We start from the raw sequence: 26,270 nt of genomic DNA on the forward strand, positions 1-26,270 counted from the left end.
GAACCTGCCTGCCAATGCAGGAGACAGGGAAGAAATGTGGGCTTGATCCCTGGGTCGGGAAGATCCCCTGGTGGAAGGCATGGCACCCCACTCCAGTACTCTTGCCTGGAGAATCCCATGGACAGAGGAGCCTGGTGGGCTGCCGTCTGTGGGGCTGCAGAGCTGGACACGACTGGAGTCACTTGGCAGCACTCAGTGATCAAGACAGGGTGGCGCCAATGGAGAGACAGACAGATCAGTCAGGGGAGCAGAACAGATGGCCCAGAAATACATAAAACAAATACGCCAGAAGACCCAAAAGCTACTCACTGGAGAAAAGACAGGCTTTACAACAAATGGTACTTAAGGTAATGGACATCTATAGGCAAAAAAACACAAAAAACAAACCCACCCTTTACTCAAAATGGATCAGAAAGGGCTTCCCTGGTGGCTCAGTGGTAGAACCCACCTGCCAACGTACAAGACACGGGCTCGATCCCTGGGCTGAGAGGATACCACACACCATGAACAACTAAGTCCATGAGCCACAGCTACTGAGCCTGCATGCCGCGAGCCTGAGCACCACAACCAGAGCAGCCGCTGCAGCAAGCCTGCAGACTGCAGCCAAGAGCAGCCCTGTTCCTGGCAACCAGAGAAATGCCTGAGCAGCAAGGGGGACCAAGCAGAGCCAAAGATGAATGATTTTTTAAAAAATCACAAACTTAAATGCAATGAAAAACTATAAACACTTTATAAAAACAATCTTCATGATCAAGTCTAAATTTAAAAGAAAAGAAAAACTAGGTAAAGATTTCTTAGGTGGTTTAGTTGCTAAATCATGTCTGACTCTTGCAACCCCATGGACCGTAGCTCCTCTGTCAACGGGATTCTCCAGGCAAGAATACTGGAGTGGGCTGCCATTTCATGACACCAAAAGCAAGATCCATAAAAAATGAGTAAACTGGAATTCCTCAAAATTTATTTCTGCTCTATAAAAAATCCCGTTAAGATAAAAAAAAAAAAAAAAAGCTACAGACTGGGAGAAAATACTTGCAAACCAAAAACCCAATAAAGCCTAGTAATTCTCAAAACTCAGCAGTAAAAGAACCAAAGAATCTAACTGGAAAATGGACGAAAGACATGAACAGACTTTTCACAAAGTGGAATAAGCACATGAAAAAATACACGTTATGGAAATGCTAATAAAGTCCACAACGAGATAGCGCTACACACCTACCAGAAGGGCTACAGTACTTGACACCACCAAGTCCTGGGAGGATATGGAAAAAACTCAGCATATTGCTGGTGGGAATGTAAAGCTGTACAGGTGCTCTGAAAATGTTTGGCAGTTTCTCTTAAAACCTAAATATGCAATAACCATACAGACCTGGCAACTGCATGCCTAATCACTTAGCTCAGGGGAAAGAAAACCAATGCTTGCACAAGCAGCTGTGATGAATGTTCATAGCAGCTTTATTTGGAATAGCCAGAGACTGGAAACCGCCCAGATGTCCTCAGACAGGACAGTGAGTCTGCGGTGGAATACCACACAGCAATCACGGAGCAACAATTGACTGACGTGTGCGACAGCCTGGAGGAGACTCCAGAACAATGTGCCGAGCGAAGAAAGCCAGTCCCAACACTTACATACCATAGGGTCCCGTTTATACAACATTCTTGAAATGACGAAATTACAGAGATGATGTACAGATCAGTGGTTGCCAGGGGTTAGGGGTAGTGGCCGGAGGGTAGGGTGTGGCTTTAGGAGCGCCTGTTGGGGGAGGCACAGTCCTAGTGAGGAGCAGTTCTGTGTCTAGACGGGAGCGGTGGTTACCCAAATCTGCAGGTGGTGAGACGCTACAGAGCTCCACACCCACACTGCGCCAGAGTCAGGCTCCCGGCTTCCATACTGTAGTCTAACTGCGTGCGACAGTGTAATCAGGGAGGAAAACTGGGGGAAGGGTGCATGGGATCTCTATCTTTGCAACTTCCTATGAATCTGTCATTATTTCAAAGTAAAAAGTTATAGGAGAAAATGGGGGAAAAGGCAATAGCTCTAAATGCAACTTGGTGTCCTGGGCTGGGTCCTGCAACAGAAAAGGACATTATGGAAAATTAGATAGAAACCTAAGTGAAGTCTGTAGTTTAGTTAATAGTTTTGTACCAATGTTAATTTTTTAATTTTGATAAGTGCACCAAGGTTATAGAAGATGTTAACATTCAGGGAAGCAGGCATGATCTGTGAATAGAAAATAATTTTACAGAATAAAATCCTGATGCCTGGACTGAGTATATCAGAATCCCTGGGTGGGTAGGTTGGGGGGAGCGGCCCAGGGAGCAGTACATTTAACTTGCCGTGTGATTCCAACGTGCAGCCAAGGTTAACAAACACTCTTCTGCAGAGAGAAAAAATTTTCAAGTATCTGTTTCCCACCTGGGTTTGCTCTTGGGAGAGAATTCCTTGAGAAGAGTTTCTAAGTGAGCATGCCACTGTTTTTTGGCCTTCACTCCCACTGATCCTGGATAAGGACCCAAATGCCACTGAGAAAGGTTCCAGAAATCCTCCTGCCTCCCTCCCCAGGGTCCCCACGATGCCCCAGTTTCCGCGCAGCTAAAGCACCATGGAAGGTGGATGTAGGTAACCGGAAGACGACAAAAACGCCTTCTTGTTGCCACTTCTCTAAAGCCCCAGAGCTGGGACGGGAAGCAAGCCAAGAGCTTAAAATGTTTCAGAGCTCTAAGAAAAGCTTCTGATGTCACCTTTTCTGCAAAGAAAGGTGACGGGGTCGCCCTGGGCCACACCCAGCCCTGCCTCCCTTGCTGCTCCCCAGGCACCTTCCAGCCACTCAGCACCCCGGGGGCCGCCGGCGACCCACTCTGGGATCCGACAACAATGGACCAGGGGCATCACAGCAGCCCTTCCCCCGACCTGTGACCTCCCTCCTAACACGTGGAAAACGACAATACTGTTAGTGGTCACCGAGCTAGGCAGGTGGAGGCGCGGCAGGAAGAAGGGGCTCCTGAACCCGGCAGGGGCCAGTGTGCTCGCTCTGGGCTTGGGACAGGGCAGGAAAAGCCACCTCCATGGGAGGCAGCGGGCCTGGAGGGACACAGCTGCTTCCAGGTTTGGCACGTGGGGCAGGCCAGGTGCGTGCTCGGAAGCATGCTGTCATAAGGGGAGCCAACACGGTGGTGTGGCCAAGGCCGTGGGCGTGAACCCCCAGCCCACACGGTGCTCTTGGTTTGCTTGAGAAATGCTGCCCGCAGCAGAAGGTTGGCAAATAAAGCAGAGAGAGTGCAGGCCACGGCCACAGGAGGGCAGTTACCGCGCGCACACCGTGGCTTGCCCGGAAGAGGTATGAATACACTGTCACAGGGAGGCTGGCCCTGGGGACGGGAGATGGCGCTGTTCCGTTCATTCCGTTCGGAAGCAGACCTGGCAGGCTGGCCCCCACTGACCCCCATGTTCTAGGGGTGGGGAGGCAGAACCTGCTGAAGGCTCCTGGCACTGATGTCTGGTTCAGAGGACAGCCAGGACATGCATGTACAAGGCCATCTAAAACGTGGCCTGCAGGGGACGGGATGGGCTGGCAGGAAGCTGCTTTCCGGCTTGCTCCAGTTCCCCACGTGCTTGTCTGTTCCCCAGACCTGGGGCTGCTTGACAAGCGGCTAAACTCCTGGGTTCCGCCCGGGGCTCTCCTCTGCTGGGAGGCCGGGTCTGCTGTGGTTGGATCCTAGAGAGGAGAGGAGGGTCAGCGTTAGAACATCAGTCAAGGGAGCGGGTCCTATGAAATCAGGTGTAAATCCTCTTTAGGAAGGGAGCAGGCGGGTGAGGCAGGGGAGCCTCAGGCCTCTTCAGGAGGCACTGAGGCAGAGCTGGGAGGATTTAGTTAGGGAAATGGTCAGCCTCACGAGAGAAAACCACTGTGAGGATGGAGGCCATCACCAGGAGGCAGGGGAGGCAGGGCTGCTGCCCACGGGGGGCCAAGGCCACAGGGCCAGGCAGGAGACACCTGCCCTGGACAGCACACCTGGCACCAGAAGGAACGGCCACTGCCAAGCCTCCTGCCTTCCAGGAAAACGACCTGAGAAGCAGCCACAAGGGAAGGAAGTGCCACTCAGCCCCACGGAGAAGAGCCTCCCTTCCAGGGGGAGAGGTCTGCAGGGCACCCCCAGCAGCTAACAGGCTGGGGAAGGGAAACAAAGAGGAGGCGAAGTAAAAGGAGAGATATTTACCTGGGGTGTTGTCTCAAACAAAAAATGCTCACTAGTCCACAGTCAATTATCAACTGCAGTTTCCAAATGTGCCAAAGAGGGAAAGGTCTACTGGAAAGGCTAGAGAGAGAGCAGAGGAAGAGGGGGGAGGAGGGGAGAGAGAGAGGATGCAAGCTACGGAGCTGAACCCGCAGGGCCCCGGCTCGGCAGCGCAGCTGAGGCAAGGCCGCGAAGCCAGAGGGGCCTGGGCGGCTCAGCACTGAGCGCAGCTCTCCCTGGCAACCCCGCTCAGGCAGCGACGGACGTGGTGAGCTTCCAAAGTTCAAACAGCAGCCCAGGGCTCAGAAAGCAGTGTCGCAAAGCGTGCCTAGGTTTTGTGGGTCTTGGTGACAACGACTCAGCTCCACTGTCATAGCTCAAAGGCAGCCGCATGCAAGCCATCAGCAGATGGGCACCTCCAATAAAACGCTATAAGAATGGGCAGACTTGACCCTCCGGCCATTTGCCGACCCAGCTGTATGCAGCTGCAAATTATGGTGCTTTCCCAGCATTTTAATAAAAGCAGTTCTCTGCTGGGGAACCAAGAGCCGGAGTCACTCAGAAGGCAGTTCTGACCTGCGCTGTTTCAGTAGGGCACTGGGACATGTCCACTGAGCTCCCTCAGCAGCAAAGCACAAGGTTAAGAGAGATGAAATGCAAGACCCTGAGAGCTGCCCAGGGCCAACATCAGGCTGCATTTAGGGAAGAATTAATATTGTGACTATCGAACAGGGCCTAGTAATCCATTACAAAGAGGAAATGACCCACAAGCCACTATAAACCATTCCCCGGCGGACTGTTCAACAAGTGGCTGAAACCACAAAAGGATTTTTTAAAAAAACTCTGGTAAAAGATGAACAGAAAAACCAGGATTCTTAGATTTGTACTTTAACTACAACCCATGCAGTCTAAGTAGGAGATGGAGCCAGAAAAGGCTCACACGTGAGGAAACTAAAACCAAGAGGTTCACACTCTGAAACACAAAACCGCCCTGGCTTTCGAGACCTGAGTCTAAAGAGATGGTGTGAATGTCTGTGCAAGGGGTGTCTCACAAAATAAAAGAAGGGTCATGGTGGGTAAACACGGGAGTGGGCTGAAGGGAACGAAGGCCCTGTTCATTCAGAAAGGGCCGAGACTGTGCCCGGCTCCAGGACCCAGCATAACCCGGGAGTCCTTCACCACCACCAGACTCACAGAGTGGAGCCACAGCGAGGCCAGTGGGGTGGGCTCTGCCCCTCACGTCTCAGGAAGCACCTGTCCATTACTGAAACATGTCTTCTTCTCAACTGTGGCTCCAGTAACCAGACCCATTTCCTGTGAAGCACCACAACCCACAGGCCAAGGGTACACCCAGTTTCTAAGACAGAGTGCCTGTCTCTCCTGGCCTCCAACTCTCATCTGGAAAATGGGCGTAACAACCACCACTTCTCAGAGCTTCAGGGAAGTTATCTTAGCCGAGTCAGGACAAGGCGGGCTCTCGACACAGTGCAAGGCACAGGCAGCCTTCAGGAAGATCTCGGGTGTCCCCACTGCAGGGTGGGATGCGCTGGGGGATGGAGCAAGGGGAGTCAGACCCCTGCAGGCCCCCTGCGGCCTCTCCAAAGCCCCACCAAGCCCTGGCCCTCAGAGCCCCACCCGGGAGCCTCCTGAGCAACCAGGGCAGGAAAGCTCTCTGGCCTGTCCTACCACTCCCACCCGAAGCCCCTAGTTCACAGACTCCTGCTTGTTTCCCCTCCTTACACAGTTAGGGTGGGGTTTACCCTCTCCCTTGCAGAGTCCTCTTTCTCCTTCTCCCAGGGGAGTCCCACGGGAGGGGTACCCTGAACAAACGCCTCGGCAGGTGCCCCTCTTGGTTCTGGGATGGGGTCTACTTGCCACCCAACCTCTCAGTCAGGCCCACTGGACCTAAATCTTCATTTTCCAGGTGCTGTGCTGTGCTTAGTCATTCAGTCATGCCCGACTCTTTGTGACCCCATGGACTGTAGCCCACCACGCTCCTCTGTCCATGGGGATTCTCCAGGCAAGAATACTAGAGTGGGTTGCCAGGCCCTCCTCCAGGGGATCTTCCCTAAATGACCAACAGTGTGTCTGAATCCACACTTACTCCCATTTAGCAGCTAGAGCTGACCCGTAAACAACTCAGGTTTGAACCGCGTGGGTCCACTTACATGTGGGATTCTTTCCGACAGTAAATACTACAGCGCCGCACAGGCCATAGCTGACTGAATCTGTGGATGTGGGATTGCGGATACAGAGGACCGACCATGTGATATGCACAGGTTTTCTACTGCACAGGGAACTGGCGCCCCTTACCCGTGTTATTCAAGGGTTAATAGTATTCCCTAAATAAACCAAACCCCCTGCAGGCCCTTAAGAGGAAATGCTAACCTCTGTGCTCTACTCAAAATGCCAGCTGGGATGTAGCTCCGTATTGTCCAAATTATTAAAAACACAAGAAGGGAGACAGAAAGGATGAGGAGATGAAAGGAGAAAGAACGGACGGAGGGCAGGGCAAGGCAGAGAGCAGGGCCGTGTGTGTGCAGCCAGGAGGGCAGAGGGCACACTCACCCTGGGTCGACACTGCGGGACCCGGGCTTACCTGGGGCTATGGCCGCCTTGTCACCGAGGAGCCTGGTCTGGCTGCCAGGAATGGCCAGAAGCTCTGTGTTCTCCGGAGACTGTGGCAGCGCCTGGGCGCGGGTGGCCAGGAGTGCGTTGAGGTACTGCAACCGAGTGACCTGGGGTGCAGGAAGCATTGCAACTCGTGCGGGCAGGCAGGCAAAGTGAGACAAGGGCCCACAGCACCCCCTCCTGCCCTTCAGCACTCAAACTAGGGGTGGAGCCACACCCTGCAGGACAAGGGGGAAGGAAGCACCCGGGGCCACTAGCTAATGGCTAAGATCCCCAAGGACACCGGGTGCCTAGGCCACCAGCAGACAGAGCGGCCAGGCGATCTGTCCTTCAGAGCAAGTACAAGGCTTTGCTCTGAGACTCAAACACAATTTAATCCATTCTAACGTGTGACCAGCCGCTCTAGCCCTTGGGGACACAAAGCTGGTTAAAAGTCAGCACTAAGGAGCAACCCAGATGGTCACCTTGATGAACTGTAGGTCCGAGAGGGCCCTCACGGTGTAGTCAGGACAATACGCAGACAGGCGGGTGCCGTCAGTGGGCTCGGGCGGTGGGTCATAGCGGAGGGACTGGAGCGAGGACACGGGGGACTGGTGAACTGCAGAAAGGACAGTTAGTGATGCCAGCTGTCAACGGGGGAGCAGCCAGGCCCCCGCCCAGCCTCTGAGATCCACCCTACTGATCCCCCCAGCGAGGGAATGCAGCCCGGGACTCTGGACAGGAGGGCAGATGCGCGCCTCCCGGGACAGGTTTGGCAGGGGTAAGAACAGCAAAGGCAAGGCCTGAGGAAACCCTGCCCTCCCCTCCACACAGCCAGGAGGCGCTAAGGGCCAGCAGGTCCCCAGGCAGACCACCCTGCAGTGCCCACCCAACCCCGCCTCCAGCGCCAAGAGGAGTACCCAGCTTACCTGAGGATGGCGCTGTCAGGGCAGAAACCCCATAGTAGGTGAAGGCCCCATTCTCGAACTTCAAGCCCTCCTTACCGATCTCCACCTCCACCCTGCCCTGGAGGTGCGGGGAGAGAGGGAGGAAAAGAGGACAGGGAGAGGGGTGGACAGGTCACCTTTCCTGCCAGCAAAGAGCAGGAGGAGAGAGCACAGACCCCCCTATCCAGGGGGCATGCACCCGGGCATTCCTCTCCCTACACCCTCCCCACACCCTGGGCAAGCGGTGGGCTGCAGGCCGGCTGGCAAGTACCTGCAGGATGAGGATGAAGTAGTCCACTGGCCGGCTGCGCTGGTACAGGTAGTGGTGGGCAGCCAGGCGGTCGCTCTCATCAAACCGTACCTCCTGGTTGACACTGGGATGCTTCAGCAAGTGCAGAAGGACCTTCTCAGAGACCCGCAGCGGGCTGAAGACGTCCACCTCTGCCCCACAGTGGGAAAAAGGGATGGGGACACCGTCCTCTGGGCCCAGCACAGCCCATGTCAGCACACCACTGCCCGTCTCGGCTCCCCCAGCCTCCCCGACACCCACCGGACGCGGCTTTCTGTTGCTGGCAGAGGACAGCCACCCTCCGGTGAACCGAGATACTGACGGGGCAGAAGAGAGGAGCGCCAGGAACGGCAGGGGCGGTGGGGTGAGCCGGAGAGCCGGGACGGGGCCCACCCCACCTCTCACCTCGGGACAGGAAGCGCTGGGTGGCCAAGAGCAGCTGAGGCGAGATTTTCACTTTACAGTCGTCGTCAGACACCTTGAACAAGGAGAACTCCTCTTTCTGCCTGAGAGGGGCGTTCAGAGACACAGGCTTCTTCTTCACTATGGTGTCTCCTGGGGTGGGGTGAAGAGGGCCTGCTGAGGCGCCAGGAGCCCTCCACCAACACGACCGGACTGAGGGGTTTGCTGCCGCTCCCGCCTCCAAGGCCTTGGGGCTCCTGGGGGAACAGCGTCAGGACCCCAGGCCCTGTCCTGGGCACCGCTGCTTTGCCGGAACCTGCCTTGCCACCCCCACCAGGCAATGATCCGGTACCCGCGTCAGGGGGGCAGTGGCCTGCATTCCAGGGACGGCCTGAGAAGTAGCAGAAAGGCCTGCTCCCCTCCTTGGAGCTGGGAACATATGATGCAGACTAACAGCAAAAAGCTTACATAGAACAGCAGCCCCTCCAGGAAGCGTGAGTATGAGCACCACTCGTGCCAAACAGCCGCTCATCTGCAGACCCCATGCCTACGGCTGTCTGAGGAGCCGAACGACGTCGCATTTGGGGAACAGGCACCCGGGCAAAGAGATTCACGTGCAAACTCATAGGGGTGGGCAGCTAGCTTTCTGGGGCCCCTGTGAGTCCCCACCAAGCATGGGCTGTGTTTGCCCTGCAGACTGCAGCCACCTGAGAGGCAGGCCCTCCTAAGACACAACCACAGGCCCCAGGATCATCTGGTCGGGGAAGAACCTCTCGGCAGTAAAGCAGGGGGTTCTTTCAGAACTTCTACAATGCACCACAGGACAAGAGGCCAAGGAAGAGGAAGACTGGGCAGCGCCCATTCAGGCCAGAGCCTAGTCCAGTGCCGGGACTGCAAAGCCACCAAAGGGACGGTCCAGCCACAGGTGAGCCCCATCTCCAGTGAGAGGCAATTCCAGCCCCCGCAGGGGTAAGGACATGGGCCTGGGGACGTGACAGCTCTGCCCCGAGATCCAGCCCCACTTCGAACAACATGGGCACCTCCAGCCTCTGATATACACGTCTCCGTAAACTCGAGACCAGATGAGCTGGAAGCACACAGGAGCCCGGACTCACGGTAGTCTTCAGACTCGTCCAGGATCTCGGACCTGATGATCTCCTCGATGACATCCTCCAGGGTGACCAGCCCCAGCACCTCGTAGAAGGGGTCACCTTCGCCCTCGTTGTTCACCTTCTGCACGATGGCCAGGTGGGACTTCCCTGTAGGGAGAGAACGCTCACGTTACAGCTTGCTGGAGGCCTCTTGTTTTCCCTCGTCTCGACTGACAAGCCCACCACAAGGATGGAAGCTGATTTGTGTTCCCACAATGCGCCGTGCATCAGGAGAGATCATTCCTAGCTTCTCACTACCTAAGACTCTCCATGTGCCTGTGAGGAATAAATCTCAGACCCCAGGTCCACCTGCCCAAGGCCCCCCCAGGCAGTGGCGGAGCTGGAGCCACTCCAGGTCTGCGTGACTCCACGCCGCAAACATGGTTTAGACAAGGAGGTGTCTGGACCAGAACAGACACGGTAAAGGGCAGCTGGACCGAGGACAAGGCCCTGACACCAGAGACGCCGGCTCCCCAGGGACCATCTGGACGCAGGAGCCAACAGGGCCACGTTGGATGTCTCCAAGGGAAGCGTTCCCAGTTCTGAATGCTGCCCTCTGTTTTCACGAAAGTCAGGCAGGGGGATGAAGACAGTGGCAACCTGGGCAGAGCCCAAACTGTGTGGGAGGAAGAGCATGAGGCTGTGATTCTTGTCCTTCCTCCTCAGGCCAGCCAGCTGCTTGTTTAAAGAGAAAACATAAGCTTGAGAGAAGCCTAGCCTCAGAGTACTGGGGACTGTTGCGGAACCCTCAAGAATTTACTCTGCTTCAGCTAAGTGCTTTCCTCTATAAAACTTTGTTATTGTTGTTACTTAGTCACTAAGTGGTATCCAAGTCTTTGTGACCCCATGGACTGTAGCCCGCCAGGGTCCTCTGTCCATGGCAAGAATACTGGAGTGGGGTGCCATTTTCTTCTCCAGGGGACCTTCCCGACCCAGGGACTGAACCCACAACTGCTACACTGGCAGATGGATTTTTTTTTTTACCACTAAGACACCAGGGAAGCTATAAACCTTTATGCCTGTCCAAAAGAAATAGAACGCAAGGCAAAGTTTTTGAGTAGCTGTGTTAAAAAAAAAAATAAAGAGAAATGAAATTAATAATATATTATGATGAACTCAGTACAGTCAAAATATTACAAAATGCAATCAACATAAACATATGAACAGATATTTTGCCTTTGGGGGACACTAGATCTTGGAAATCCGCTACGCGTTTGGTGCTCACTGCACACCCCAACCTCAATTAGGACTGTTGGCGACCTTTCAAGAACTTAGCAGCCACACGTGGGTAGTGACTACTGGCCCAGGCTGTGCAGATCTGGGATACAGAACTGGGAGCAAACTCATCTCAACCACGCCTTTTGTCACTAGTGAAAAAAGCGCAGGGTGGAAGCTGGCCTGGACTTGCACAGAAAGGTGTGCTTGCTTCCAGAATCTTCTGGCAAAACAGAGAGCGAAGTTCACGTCTGTGTGTGAATCCACTTTACATGCCCTGGGTTCAGTGCCAGTGCAGGGGACTGGGTTCAGAAGCACATTCTTTGGAAGCACCATGCTCTGCCTCATTCTTTCAGCACCTATGTTCCACGCTCCTCCCCAGCCCATTCCCCTGCGCCCAGTAATCAGATATAGGAAGACCTCTGCTCCAAAGCTGGATGGAATGAAACTGTCCAGAGTCAAGCAAAAGCTCTTACTACTAGGCCACTAACCAGATGGTCAAGAAAGGAATAAGGGACTTCCCTAATGGCACAGTGGTGAAGAAATCCACCTGCCAGTGCAGGGCCCAAGGGTTCAATCCCTGGTCCAGGAGTACCCCACATGCTGCAGGGCAAATAAGCCTGTGCGCAACTACTGAGCCTGCAGGCCTCGAGCCCGTGCTCCACTCAGAGAAGCCACCGCCGCGGGAAGCCCGAGCACCACAACGAAGGCCAAGCGCAACCACAACTGAATAAATAATTTTTAAAAGCACATCAAGTAAAAAAAAAAAAAAAAACTTCAACCCACTATACATATACAAAACCAACACAATGAACTCAACTAACTTTTTTAAAAAAAAGGAATGAGGCTGTAAAATAAAAAGATCACATTTACTGTATTTCATCAAATCCAAGACATCATCAATCATGAGACTAGAGAGGTGTTAAAATGCAAAAAGACCGTGCATCTGAGCACGGACGAGATGCAGGACAGGCCTACATGGCTTCAGTGTGCTTCACAGACACTGCGCTTCTTGCAGATGGAAGGTTTGTGGCATCCCTTCACTGAGCAAGTCTGCTGGCACCATCTGTCCAACAGCATCTGTCCAGTGTCTGTGTCACACCTGGGTCATTTCTGATGATTTTCAAGCCTTTTCACTGTGATAACAAAATATAACAAGATATAATAATATCTGTTATGGTGATCTGTGATGTTCTACTGTAACTTTTTTTTTTGGGGGGGGGGTGGCACCACCAACTGCTCTTCCATCTTTGGATGCAAAGGATATAATCAGTCTGATTTCGGTGTTGACCATCTGGTGATGTCCACGTGTAGAGTCTTCTCTTGTGTTGTTGGAAGAGGGTGTTTGCTATGACCAGTACGTTCTCTTGGCAGAACTCTGTAAGCCTTTGCGCTGCTTCATTCTGTACACCAAGTCCAAATTTGCCTGTTACTCCAGGTGTTTCTTGACTTCCTACTTTTGCATTCCAGTCCCCTGTAATGAAAAGGACGTCTTTTTGGGGTGTTAGTTCTAGAAGGTCTCGTAGATCTTCACAGAACTGTTCAACTTCAGCTTCTTCAGCATTGCTGGTCGGGGCACAGACTTGGATTGCCATGATATTGAATGGTTTGCCTTGGAAACGAACAGAGATCGTTCTGTTGTTTCTGAGACTGCATCCAAGTACTGCACTTCAGACTCTTTTGTTGACCATGATGGCTACTCCATTTCTTCTAAGGCATTCTTGCCCACAGTAGTAGATATAATGGTCATCTGAGTTAAATTCACCCTTTCTAGTCCATTTTAGTTTGCTGATTCCTAGAATGTTGACATTCACTCTTGCCATCTCTTGTTTGACCACTTCCAATTTGCCTTGATTCATGGACCTGACATTCCAGGTTCCTATGCAATATTGCTCTTTACAGCGCTGAACCTTGCTTCTCTCACCAGTCCCATCCACAACTGGGTGTTGTTTTTGCTTTGGCTCCATCCCTTCATTCTTTCTGGAATTATTTCTCCACTGATCTCCAGTAGCATATTGGGCACCTACTGACCTGGGGAGTTCATCTTTCAGTATCCTATCTTTTGCCTTTTCATACTGTTCATGGGGTTTTCAAGGTAAGAATACGGAAACTGTTTGCCATTCCCTTCTCCAGTGGACCACATTCTGTCAGACCTCTCCACCATGACCGTCCGTCTTGGGTGGCCCTACACAGCATGGCTTAGTTTCATCAAAAAGCAAGAGAGTTCAAAAAAAAACATCTATTTCTGCTTTATTGACTTTGCCAAAGCCTTTGACTGTGTGGATCACAATAAACTGTGGAAAATTCCTCAAGAGATGAGAATACCAGACCACCTGACCAGCCTCTTGAGAAACCTATATGCAGGTCAGGAAGCAACAATTAGAACTAGACATGGAACAACAGACTGGTTCCAAATAGGAAAAAGAGTACGTCAAGGCTATATATTGTCACCCTGCTTATTTAACTTATATGCAGAGTACATCATGAGAAACGCTGGGCTGGAAGAAGCACAAGCTGGAATCAAGATTGCCAGGAGAAATATCAATAATCTCAGATATGCAGATGACACCACCCTTATGGCAGAAAGTGAAGAACTAAAGAGCATCTTAATAAGAGTGAAAGAGGAGAGTGAAAAAGTTGGCTTAAAGCTCAACATTCAGGAAACTAAGATTATGGCATCCAGTCCCAACACTTCATGGCAAATAGATGGGGAAACAGGAAACAGTGGCTGACTTTATTTTTCTGGGCTGCAGATGGTGACTGCAGCCATGAAATTAAAAGACGTTTACTCCTTGGAAGGAAAGTTATGACCAACCTAGACAGCATATTAGAAAGCAGAGACGTTACTTTGCCAACAAAGGTCTGTCTAGCCAAGGCTATGGTTTTTCCAGGAGTCATGTATGGATGTGAGAGTTGGACTGTGAAGGAAGCTGAGCGCCAAAGAATTGATGCTTTTGAACTGTGGTGTTGGAGAAGCCTCTTAAGAGTCCCTTGGACTACAAGGAGATCCAACCAGTCCATCCTAAAGGAGATCAGTCCTGGGTGTTCACTGGAGGGACTGATGTTGAAGCTGAAACTCCAATACTTTGGCCACCTGATGCGAAGAGCTGACTCATATAAGACAGGCCGGAGGTTAGGCCTCATGCATCAAACAGCCAAGTCATGAGAGCAAAGAATCAGTTCCTGAAGGAAATTAAGAGCTACTCCCTCAAAATAAACACAAACAAGCATATAAATAAATGCACTACTCAGAGGGCAAGAGGAGCAGGGGACGACAAGGATGAGATGGCTGGGTGGCATTACTGGCTCAATGGACATGAGTTTGAGCAAACTCCGGGAGATGGTGAAGAACAGGAAAGCCTGGCGTGTTGCAGTCCACAGGGCCACAAAGACTCAGACACAACTGAGCGACTGAACAACTCAATGAACACATGAATGACAGGGAAACCAAATGGTCTTATTGCTGATACGGAGAAAGTCTGAGTGGTCTGGAGAGAAGATCAAACCAGCCACAATGTTCCCTTAAGCCAAAACCTAAGCCAAAGCAAGACCCAACCTGCTGTCAATTCTGTCAAGGCTGGGACAGGCGAGGAAGCTATAGACGAAAATTTTGAAGTTAGCAGAGATCAGTTCATGAGGTTTAAGGATTGGAAGAAGATACCATGGAGAACCTCACAGTCAAAGAGGAGAGGTCAAGACCTGGTTTCAAAGTGACCCTGCTGTCAGGGGCTAATGCAATTAGCAGGTGACTTCAGGCCAAAACCAGTGCTCACTGACCGGCCCTAAAACCCCAGGGCCTGTGCAAACTACACTGAATCCACTTTGCCCGTGCTCTACAAGTGGAGTGATAAAGCCTGGACGGCAACACAGCTCTTTACAACGTGGTTTACTGAATATTTTAAGCCCAGCTGAGACCTACTGCTTGAAAAGAGATTCTTTTCAAAGTAGTTCTGCTCACTGACAATGCATCTGGTCACCAAGGAGCTCTGATGGAGATGTCCCACAAGGTGAACGCTATTTTCATGCCCACTAACACATCATACTGCGGCCCACAGACCAAGGAGGAAGTCCAGCCTTCAAGTCTTATGATTTAACAACTACATTTCATAAGGCCATAGCTGTCATTGATAAGATTCCTCTAACGGACCTAGGCAAAGTCAACTGAAAAACTTCTGGGAAACACTCACCACTCAAGAAGCTATTAAGAACATTCACGATTCATGAGAAGAGGTCAAAATATCAACACTAACAGGAGTTTGGAAGATGATTCCAACCTTCACGGATGACTTTGAGGGGCTCATGACTTCACTAGAGGAAATAACTGCAGATGTGGGACCAGCAAGAGAACCAGAATTAGAAGTGGAGCCTCAAGAGTGACTGAACTGCTGCCACCCTGTGGTAAAACGTCCACAGATGAGGAGCTGCTTCTCCCGGATGAGGAAAGAAAGCAGTTTCCTGAGATGGATGCTATTCACGTTAAAGGTGTTGCAAAGACTGTTGAAACGGCAAGAAGAGATTTCGAACATTCTATCTAGTTACCTGATAAGGGGTTGGCAGAGTTGAGGGGACACACTCCCAGTCTGGAAGAATGTCTACCGTGGGTAAAACACTACCAAACGTTTCTGCCGCCTGCTACATAGAAACTGCTGGTGAAAGGGAGGGTTCATCGATGCAGCAAACGTCACTGTAGTCTTATTTTAGGAAACGGCCACAATGGAGTATTACTCAGCCATAAAAAAGAATACATTTGAGTCGGTCCTAATGAGATGGATGAACCTAGAGCCTGTTATACACAGTGAAGTCAAAATAAGAAAAACAAACATCATGTATTAATACATATATATGGGATTTATATATAAATCATCAGAAAGATGGTTCTGATGAACCTTCTGCAGAGCCGCAATGGAGACACAGAGAGAAGGCACTTGTGGACACAGTGGGGGAAGGAGAGGGTGGGGCGAATTGAGAGAGTAGCAAGGAAACACGTGAATTACCACATGTAACACAGGTGCCCAGTGGAAACTTGCTGTGTGACACAGGGCGCTCAGTCGGGCACGCACCCTAGAGGCTGAGAGGGGGCGGGAGGCGGGGGGAGGGGACATATGTAAACCTGTGGCTGATTCGTGTTGATGAGTAGCGGAAACCAACACAACACTGTAAAGCAGTTACCCTCCAATTAAACAAAAAAAACCACTGCTGTGGCCATGCCAACTTTTAGCAGCCACCACCCATAATTATCAGCCAGCAGCCACCGACATGGAAGCAAGACCCTCCTCCATCAAGGTTTATAGCTCACTGAAGGCTCAGATGGTGTTAACATCTTTCAGCCATAAAATTTTTTAAACTAAGATACATACATTGTTTTTTCCAGACCTAATGCCAACTGCACACTTAACAGACTACACCATAAACGTGACTTTTATTGGCACTGAGAAACCAAACAGTTTGCCCGCCTCACTTTGCCATGGTGGTCCGGAGCCAGGGCGCGTGGGTACCGTGCGCCTGCCTGCTGTGTGTCAGCCACCAGGTGCTTTACTCACTGATCCACCTACCAAACCTCTGGCAACAAACTCTATGAGGCACATAATATTTTTTATTTGCATTTTACGGTTTAGAGAAAACTGAGGCCAAGAGAGTCAGTGACCACCCCCCGCAATCTGGCACCCAGACAGCTGGCTCTGGGTCCACTCTCCTAACGCCCTGCACAAGTGACTTTCACTGAAGAGAACAGACTGGACCTCAGGAGCCTCATTCCCTTTGGGTGACAGGCATGGCACCGAGGCAGCGTCCTCAGCACAGGGCCCAGCTGGAGAGGTGCAAGCAGCCTTCCTCAGGGGGCTCCACCATCCTGGGACAACAATTAAAGGTGGAAACGTCCACATTAAGTTGTCTCCCCTCTTCCCATGAGGAATGGGTGAGGGATGCCTGGGGAATTGCCCGCCCATTCCTGCTGAGACAGAGACACCAAATGAGGAACTTCCAGACATTTCCCTGCCCGTGATAGTTGAGCTGGGAATGGCTGACACCAGTGGGCAGGCAGCATTGCTACAAGGGCCCCGGAGAGACAACCACAGAATATAAATCCATCAGGCCACATGAGGAAGGCTGAGCCTCAACACCGAATATTGGTCAACAGTCTTTTTGGATCTTGAGAACCAAAGCTCAGGTTCGAGATGGCCACCTGGGAGCAGAGAGGACCCCCTTCCTTCCAGGAAGCCAGTCCTTTTGGCAGTTTACCTGCAAAAATGACAAAGTCCTCCCATGCTTTCAAACTTCTATAAAAGGGGCTCAAGGTTCTCAGTGAGGAGATGATCCAATAATGAACAGAAGAAAGAAGATCCCTCAAACACTGGCTGTGTGACTTAACCTTCAGACAGAACGTTTGAGGGGTCCAGAAGGCAACCAGGAGAAAGGGCAGCTGGAGAGACTCAAGTTTCTCATCTGACTGGGTAAAATGCTCGCAAGACACGGGGCTCTGCTGGCTGACTACAAACACTGACACATACCCCAAGACAGAGGCCTCGGGCTCTCCCTGCACACCTGCCAGCACCACCAGGAAGCTGGGGAAGCGCGCACGCTCTCATTTTAGTTAGCACGCTTGAGAGCACTCACCAATGACACGGATGCTGCTGCCAAGTCGCTTCAGTCGTGTCCGACTCTGTGCGACCCCGTAGACGGCAGCCCACCAGGCTTCCCCGTCCCTGGGATTCTACAGGCAAGAACACTGGAGTGGGTTGCCATTTCCTTCTCCAATGCATGAAAGTGAAAAGTGAAAGTGAAGTTGCTCAGTCGTGTCCGACTGTTAGCGACCCCATGGACTGCAGCCTTCCAGGCTCCTCCATCCATGGGGTTTTCCAGGCAAGAGTACTGGAGTGGGGTGCCACTGCCTTCTCCAACATGGATGCTGGAGGACCTAATTTCTAGAACATTCTTAAAAATGCAATTGGAGTTGAAATTCCTGTCTTCTCACTTCAGTTTTCTTTTAAACTGTTTGAATGTATCCTATGAGAAAAGTACTGTGTGATCATCCCTCACAGATGTCTGAGCAGGTCTAACTATTTTCAGAGTTGGGACAATCCTTTGGTTTCTGCTAAACAATGAACCAGAACTCAGTGAATCTGAAATGGACTCCGAAAAGCTCCCCTCTTTTAATTCCTCCCTTGGCTGAATGTCCTTGAGGTCACTGAGGCTTGACAAGGAAAGCAGGGGTTAATGGCTTCACCGAAGATATGTGCTACTTACTACACCATCTGCTACTAACAGAAGTTGAAGATAGTAAGAGGAGGTGGCAAGAATACACAGAAGATCTTCATGACCCAGATAACCACGACGCTGTGATCACTCACCTAGAGCCAGGCATCCTGTGGTGCAAAGTCAAATGGGCCTTAGGAAGCACCACTATGAATAAAGCTAGTGGAGGTGATGGAATTTCCAGATGCTGTGAAAGTGCTGCACTCAATATGCCAGCAAATTTGGAAAACTCAGCAGTGGCCACAAGACTGGAAAAGGTCAGTTTTCATTCCAATCCCAAAGAAAGGCAATGCCAAAGAATGTTCAACCTACCAAACAACTGGACACATCTCACACGCTAGTAAAGTAAGGCTCAAAATTCTCCAAGCCAGGCTTCAACAATATGTGAACCGTGAACTTCCAGATGTTCAAGCTAGATTCAGAAAAGGCAGAAGAACCAGAGATCAAATTGCCAGCATCCGTTGGATCACTGAAAAAGCAAGAGAGTTCCAGAAAAACATCTACTTTTGCTTTATTGACTACGCCAAAACCTTTGACTGTGTAAAAAGTGAAGTCACTCAGTCATGTTCGACTCTTTCCGACCCCATGGACTGTAGCCTACCAGGCTCCTCCGTCTATGGGATTTTCCAGGCAAGAGTACTGGAGTGGGTTGCCATTTCCTTTTCCAGGGAGTCTTCCCAACCCAAGGACTGAACCCAGGTCTCCCTTTGACTGTGTGGATCACCACAAACTGTGGAAAATTCTTAAAAGAGATGGGGCTATCAGACCACCTTACCTGCTTCCTGACAATCTGTATGAAGGTCAAGAAGCACGTTAGAACTGGACATGGAACAATGGACTGGTTCCAAATCGGGAAAGGAGTACATCAAGGCTGTATAATGTCACCCTGCTTGTTTAATTCCTATGCAGAGTACATCAGGCAAAATGCCGGGCTGGATGAAGCACAAGCTGGAATCCAGACTGCCGGGAGAAGTATCAATAATCTCAGATACACAGCTGACACCACCCTTATGGCAGAAAGCGAAGAGGAACTAAAGAGCCTCTTGATGAAAGTGAAAGAGGAGAGTGAAAAAGTTGGCTTGAAACTCAACATTCAAAAAACTAAGATCATGGCACTTGGCCCCATCACATGGCAAATAGATGAGGAAACAATGGAAACAGTGACAGACGATTTTTTTGAGCTCCAAAATCACTGCAGATGGTGACTGCAGCCATGAAATTAAAAGATTCTTGCTCCTTGGCAGAAAAGCTATGATCAACCTAGACAGCATATTAAAAAGCAGAGACAAAAGCATTGCCAACAAAGGTCTGTCTACTCAAAGCTGTGGTTCTTCCAGTAGTCACGTATGGATGTGAGAGCTGGAATATAAAGAAAGCTGAGAGGGGCAGTCCTAAGATGGTGGAGGAATCGGATGGGGAGACCACTTTCTCCCCCACAAATTCATCGAAAGATCATTTGAACGCTGAGCAAATTCCACAAAACAACTTTTGAATGCTGGCAGAGGACACCAGGCACCCAGAAAGGCAGCCCATTGTCTTCAAAAGGAGGTAGGACAAAATATAAGAGATAAAAATAGAGACAAAAGAGGTAGGGACGGAGACCCACCCCGGGGAGGGAGTTGTAAAAGGGGAGACGTTTCCAAAACACCAGGAAACCCGCTCACTCCCCAGATAACCACCCAGATCTTAGTTTTTTGAATGCTGGGTTTCCAGCCAACTTTTTCACTCTCTTCTTTCACTTTCATCAAGAGGCTCTTTAGTTCCTCTTCGCTTTCTGCCATAAGGGTGGTGTCAGCTGTGTATCTGAGATTATTGATACTTCTCCCGGCAGTCTGGATTCCAGCTTGTGCTTCATCCAGCCCAGCATTTTGCCTGATGTACTCTGCATAGGAATTAAACAAGCAGGGTGACAGTATACAGCCTTGATGTACTGGGGAGTTCTGGAATCTCAGAGGGCAACATAACCGGGAGGAAAAATACATGAATAATAAAACCCACAGATGACGTGCCTAACGGCAACTCCCAGCAGAGACGTTGGCCAGACGCTGGCATCTGCCACCAGCAAGCGGGGGCTGAACAGGGAAGCGCGTGCTGCAGTGCTCAGGGTGAGGACTGGGCCTCCTGAATGCCAACCCAAACTGTGGGACAGCCAGAGAGAAAGAGAGAGAGAGAGAGAGAGCTTCCCCGCGAAAAGCTCTAACCTAGGGCACTGCCAGGCCCGCTCACAGAACAAAGGACTGAGCGAATACCAGAGGAGAGCTAGCCGTCTGGGAACCGGCCCATCCCCCGCCGGAGGCAGGGAGGCAAGCGGGTGGCAGCCAGAGCCGGAAAAGGGCAATCTCGGCCCCAGAGGCGGCATCCTCTACCAAACTGCCGCAGGCTCCCCGTTGCTGGCCGAGTCTTCCTTCCTGGGATCCTGGACAGTGGACGTCCGCCAGGAGGGTCGCAGCCAGAGATCAGCTCCGGGAGACACACGGCACACCAGAGACGGCGAAACCGAGCGGCTGGGACGGGGTGGCGGGGGGGGGGGGGCCGTAAGCGCCCCGCCCCACCTGGGGAGAGTGTGCTCCTCAAGCACCTGGGCGCCTGAGCTGCTCGGACCTGGGAAGGGCACAAAACGCAGGCCCAACCGAGTCTGTGCCTTTGTGGAGTACCCGAGAACCCGAACCCGAGCGGCTCAGACCTGGGACGTGCACGCAACCCAGGGCCCGCTCTAGACAGTTTCCCTGCAGAGCAACCTGGAGCCTGAGCAGTGTAGACTGGGAAAGCACACACGCCATGAGCGGGGGCAAACCCAGTGCAGCTGAGACACTGCGAGCACTCCCCACACACGCCAGTGGTATTTGTTTGCAGGGTTCCTTCCCCCCCACAACACAACTGAACAAGTGAGCCTGAGTAAGTGACCACCTTTGCCCCCTTTGTCAGGGCAGAAATTAGACACTGAAGAGACGTGCAAACAAGAGAAGCCAAAATAAACAGAGGGAAGCTGCTCTGGAAGTGACAGGTGCCACAGATTAAAACCCTGTAGTTAGCATTGGCTACACTGGAAGGGGCCTATAGACCTTAAGATTTTCATTTTTATAACCTATTCAGTTCAGTTCAGTTGCTCAGTCGTGTCCGACTCTTGGTGACCCCATGAATCGCAGCACGCCAGGCCTCCCTGTCCATCACCAACTCCCGGAGTTCACTCAGACTCACATCCATCGAGTCAGTGATGCCATCCAGCCATCTCATCCTCTGTTGTCCCCTTTTTCTCCTGCCCCCAATCCTTCCCAGCATCAAAGTCTTTTCCAATGAGTCAACTGTTCGCATGAGGTGGCCAAAGTACTGGAGTTTCAGCTTTAGCATCATTCCTTCCAAAGAAATCCCAGGGCTGATCTCCTTCAGAATGGACTGGTTGGATCTCCCTGCAGTCCAAGGGACTCTCAAGAGTCTTCTCCAACACCACAGTTCAAAAGCATCAATTCTTCGGCACTCAGCCCTCTTCATAGTCCAACTCTCACATCCACACATGACCACAGGAGAAACCGTAGCCTTGACTAGACGGACGTTTCTTGGCAAAGTAATGTCTCTGCTTTTTAATATGCTATCTAGGTTGCTCATAACTTTTCTTCCAAGGAGTAACCTATTACCTTGCAAAGAAAAAAAAACCTATTTCAGCAAATTTTATATATATTTTTATAATTTTGTGATTTTGTTTTGTTTTGTTTTGTTTTTTCCTAATATTGTATTTTTGAGAGTCTAACTTCTACTCTAGATTTTTAATTTTTGCTTTTTGGTATTTGTTATCAATTTTGTACCTTTAAGAATCCAATCTTCAGTACCCATTTTTACTTGGGAGCGAGATTACTGGCTTGACTGCCCTCTCCCCCTTTTGACTCTTCTTTTTCTCACCAGGTCGCCTCTATCTCCTCTGTCCAACTTTGTGAATCTCTGTGTGCGTTCCGGGCTGTGGAGAACACAGGGAACTGATTACTGGCTGATCCTTTTGATCAGCCAAAAGGCTGATCCTTTTGATTCCCCCCTTTATCCTCCTGGCCACCTCTGTCTCCTTCCTCCCCCTTCTCTTCTCTGTGTAACTCCGTGAACATCTCTAAGCGGTCCAGACTGTGTAGAGCACATAGGGATTTGATTACTGGCTAGCTTGCTCTCTCCCCTTTTGAGTCCCCCTCTTCTCCTCCTGGTCACCTCTATCTCCTTCTCTCTCTCCTCTTCTCCATGTAACTCAGCGAACCTTTCTGGGGGTCGCTCACTGTGGAGAATCTTTTCTCCACTAACCTAGATGTTTTATCATTGGTGCTATACAGATGCAGAAGTCTTGAGGCTACTGTAAGAATAAGACTGAAAACCAGATGCAGGAGGCTTAAGTCCAAACCCCGAGAACACCAGAGAACTCCTGACTCCAGGGAACATTAATCAATAAGAGCTCATCCAAAAGCCTCCATACCTACACTGACACCAAGCTCCACCCAAGAGCCAACAAGTTCCAGAGCAAGATATACCACGCAAATTCTCCAGCAATGTAGGAACATAGCCCTGAGCTTTAATATACAGGCTTCCCAAAGTCACACCAAACCCACAGACATCTCAAAACTCACTACTGGACACTTCATTGCACTCCAGAGAGAAGAAATCCAGCTCCACCCACCAGAACAGGGACACAAGCATCCCTAACCAGGAAACCTTGACAAGCCACTCGTCCAACCCCACCCACAGGGAGGAACCTCCACAATAAAGAGGAACCACAAACTTCTAGCATACAGAAAGGCCACCCCAAACACAGGAACCTAAACAAGATGAAAAGGCAGAGAAATACTCAGCAGGTAAAGGAACATGATAAATGCCCACCAAACCAAACAAAAGAGGAGCCGATAGGGAGGCTACCTGGAAAAGAATTCAGAATAATGCTAGTAAAAATGATCCAAAATCTTGAAAACAGAATGGAGTTACAGATAAACAGCCTGGAGACAAGGATTGAGAAGATGCAAGAAATGTTTAACAAGGACCTAGAATAAATAAAAAAGAGTTCATCAATAATGAATAATGCAATAAATGAGATTTTTTAAAAAAAACTCTGGAGGGAACCAACAGTAGAATAACTAAGGCAGGAGATAGGATAAGTGAGGTGGAAGATAGAATGGTGGAAATAAATAGAGTAGAGAGGAAAAAAGAATTAAAAGAAATGAGGACAACCTCAGAGATCTCTGGGACAATGTCAAAAGCCCCAACATTTGCATCATAGGAGTCCCAGAAGAAGAAGACAAAAAGAAAGGCCATGAGAAAATACTTGAGGTGATAATAGCTGAAAACTTCCCTAACATGGGGAAGGAAATAGCTACCCAAGTCCAAGAAACTCAGAGAGTCCCAAAGAGGATAAACCCAAGGCAAAACACCCCAAACACATATTAATCAAATTAACAAAGATCAAACACAAAGAACAGATATTAACAGCAGCAAGGGAAAAACAACAAATAACACACAAGGGGATTCTCATAAGGATAACAGCTGACCTTTCAATAGAAACTCTTCAGGCCAGAAGGGAATGGCAGGACATACTTAAAGTGATGAAAGAAAATAACCTACAGCCCAGATACTGTACCCAGCAAGGATCTCATTCAAATATGAAGGAGAAATCAAAAGCTTTACAGACAAGCAAAAGCTGAGACAATTCAGCACCACCAAACCAGCTCTCCAACAAATACTAAAGGATCTTCTCTAGACAGGAAACACAGAAAAGGTGTATAAACTTGAACCCAAAACGACAAAGTAAATGGCAACGGGATCATACTTATCAATAATCACCTTAAATGTAAATGGGTTGAATGCCCCAACCAAAAAAGACTGGCTGAATGGATACAAAAACAAGACCCCTCTATATGCGGTCTACAAGAGACCCACCTCAAACCTAGGGACACATATAGACTGAAAGCGAAGGTACTTCACGTAAAGGGAGACCAAAAGGAAGCCGGAGCAGCAGTACTCATATCAGACAAAACGGATTGAAATACAGGCTGTGAACAGGGACAGAGAAGGACACTACATAATGATCAAAGGATCAATCCGAGAAGATAGAACAATTATAAATATATATCCACAATATGTAAGGCAAATACTAAGAGTCACACAATAATAGTGGGAGACTTTAATACCCCACTTACACCTATGGATATATCAACTAAACAGAAAACTAGCAAGGAAATACAATGAACCAGTTAGACCTAATTGATATCAATAGGACATTTCACCCCAAATCAATGAATTTCACATTTTTTCTCAAGTGCACACAGAACCTTCTCCAGGATAGATCACATCCTGGACCATAAATCTAGCCTTGCTAAATTAAAAAAACTTGAAATAATTACAAGCATCATTTCTGATCACAATGCAGTAAGATTAGATGTCAACTACAGGAAAAAAGCTATTAAAGATACAAACATATGGAGGCTAAACAACATGCTTCTGAATAACCAACAAATCGCAGAAGAAATCAGAAAAGAAATCAAAATACGCACAGAAACGAATGAAAATGAAAACAAAACAACCCAAAACCTATGGGACTCAGCAGTGCTAAGGGGAAGGTTCATAGCAATACAAACTTACCTCAAGAAACAAGAAAAAAGTCAAATAAATAACCTAAGTCTATACCTACAGCAACTAGAAAAGGAAGAAATGAAGAACCCCAGGGTTAGTAGAAGGAAAGAAATCATAAACATTAGGGCAGAAATAAATGCAAAAGAAATAAAAGAGACCACAGCAAAAATCAACAAAGGTAAAAGCTGGTTCTTTGAGAAGATAAATACAATAGACAAACCATTAGCCAGACTCATCAAGAAACAAAGGGAGAAGAATCAAATCAACAAAATTAGAAATGAAAATGGAGAGATCACAACAGACAACACAGAAATACAAAGGATCATAAGAGACTACTACCAGCAACTGTAGCCAATAAAATGGACAACGTGGAAGAAATGGACAAATTCTTAAAAAAATATAACTTTCCAAAACGGAACCAGGAAGAAATAGAAAATCTAAACAGACCCATCACAAGCACAGAAATCGAAACTTTACTCAGAAATCTTCCAGCAAACAAAAGCCCAGGACTAGAAGGCTTCACAGCCAAATTCTACCAAAAATTTAGAGAAGAGCTAACACCTATCCTACTCAAACTCTTCCAGAAAACTGCAGAGGGAGGTAAACTTCCAAACTCATTCTATGAGGCCACCATCACCCTAATACCAAAACCTGACAAAGATGCCACAAAAAAAGAAAACTACAGGCCAATATCACTGATGAACATAGATGCAAAAATCCTTAACAAAATCCTAGCAAACAGAATCCAACAACACATTAAAAAGATCATATATCATGACCAAGTGGGTTTTATCCCAGGAATGCAAGGATTCTTTAATTTCCACAAATCAATCAATGTAATACACTACGTTAACAAACTGAAAGATAAAAACCATGATTATCTGAACAGATGCAGAGAAAGCCTTAGACAAAATTCAACATCCATTTATAATAAAAACCCTCCAGAAAGCAGGAATAGAAGGAACATATCTCAACATAATAAAAGCTATATATGACAAACCCACAGCAAACATTATCCTCAATGGTGAAAAATTGAAAGCATTTCCCCTAAAATCAGGAACAAGACAAAGGTGCCCACTTTAACCCTACTATTCAACATAGTTTTGGAAGTTTTAGCCACAGCAATCAGAGAAGAAAAAGAAATAAAAGGAATCCAGATTGGAAAAGAAGAAGTAAAACTCTCAATGCAGATGACATGCTCCTCTACGTAGAAAACCCTAAAGACTCCACCAGAAAATTACTAGAGCTAATCAATGAATATAGTAAAGTTGCAGGATATAAAATCAACACACAGAAACCCCTTGCATTCCTATACACTAACAATGAGAAAACAGAAAGAGAAATTAAGGAAACAATTCCATTCACCATTGCAACGAAAAGAATAAAACACTTAGGAATAAATCTACCTAAAGAAACTAAAGACCTATATGTAGAAAACTAAAAAACACTGATGAAAGAAATCAAAGATGACACAAATAGATGGAGAAATATATCATGTTCATGGATGGGAAGAATCAATATAGTGAAAATGAGTATTCATTCTACTCAAACCAATATATAGATTCAATGCAATCCCTATCA

General features: G+C 49.0%; 1 protein-coding gene across 2 annotated transcripts in view; it reads right to left on the minus strand.

The window, feature by feature from the left end:
- Positions 1 to 1,429: 1,429 nt before the first annotated feature.
- Positions 1,430 to 26,270, minus strand: part of CNNM3 (cyclin and CBS domain divalent metal cation transport mediator 3) — a 31,668-nt gene continuing 6,827 nt past the window's right edge. The window contains exons 2-9 of one of the 2 annotated variants that reach the window (XM_042246475.1): positions 9,597 to 9,740; positions 8,485 to 8,634; positions 8,062 to 8,231; positions 7,773 to 7,869; positions 7,329 to 7,462; positions 6,833 to 6,971; positions 4,216 to 4,314; positions 3,602 to 3,713 (exon numbers count right to left, since the gene is read on the minus strand). In XM_042246475.1, the coding sequence (XP_042102409.1) occupies positions 4,265 to 4,314; positions 6,833 to 6,971; positions 7,329 to 7,462; positions 7,773 to 7,869; positions 8,062 to 8,231; positions 8,485 to 8,634; positions 9,597 to 9,740 (884 nt within the window). In that variant the 3' untranslated portion in view covers positions 3,602 to 3,713; positions 4,216 to 4,264. Of the gene's footprint in view, positions 3,714 to 4,215; positions 4,315 to 6,832; positions 6,972 to 7,328; positions 7,463 to 7,772; positions 7,870 to 8,061; positions 8,232 to 8,484; positions 8,635 to 9,596; positions 9,741 to 26,270 lie in introns of both variants that reach the window. The other variant, XM_027965918.2, reaches the window with a different exon arrangement.

The sequence above is a fragment of the Ovis aries genome, chromosome 3 (assembly GCF_016772045.2).
Source record: "Ovis aries strain OAR_USU_Benz2616 breed Rambouillet chromosome 3, ARS-UI_Ramb_v3.0, whole genome shotgun sequence".
NCBI classification, from domain to species: domain Eukaryota; kingdom Metazoa; phylum Chordata; class Mammalia; order Artiodactyla; family Bovidae; genus Ovis; species Ovis aries.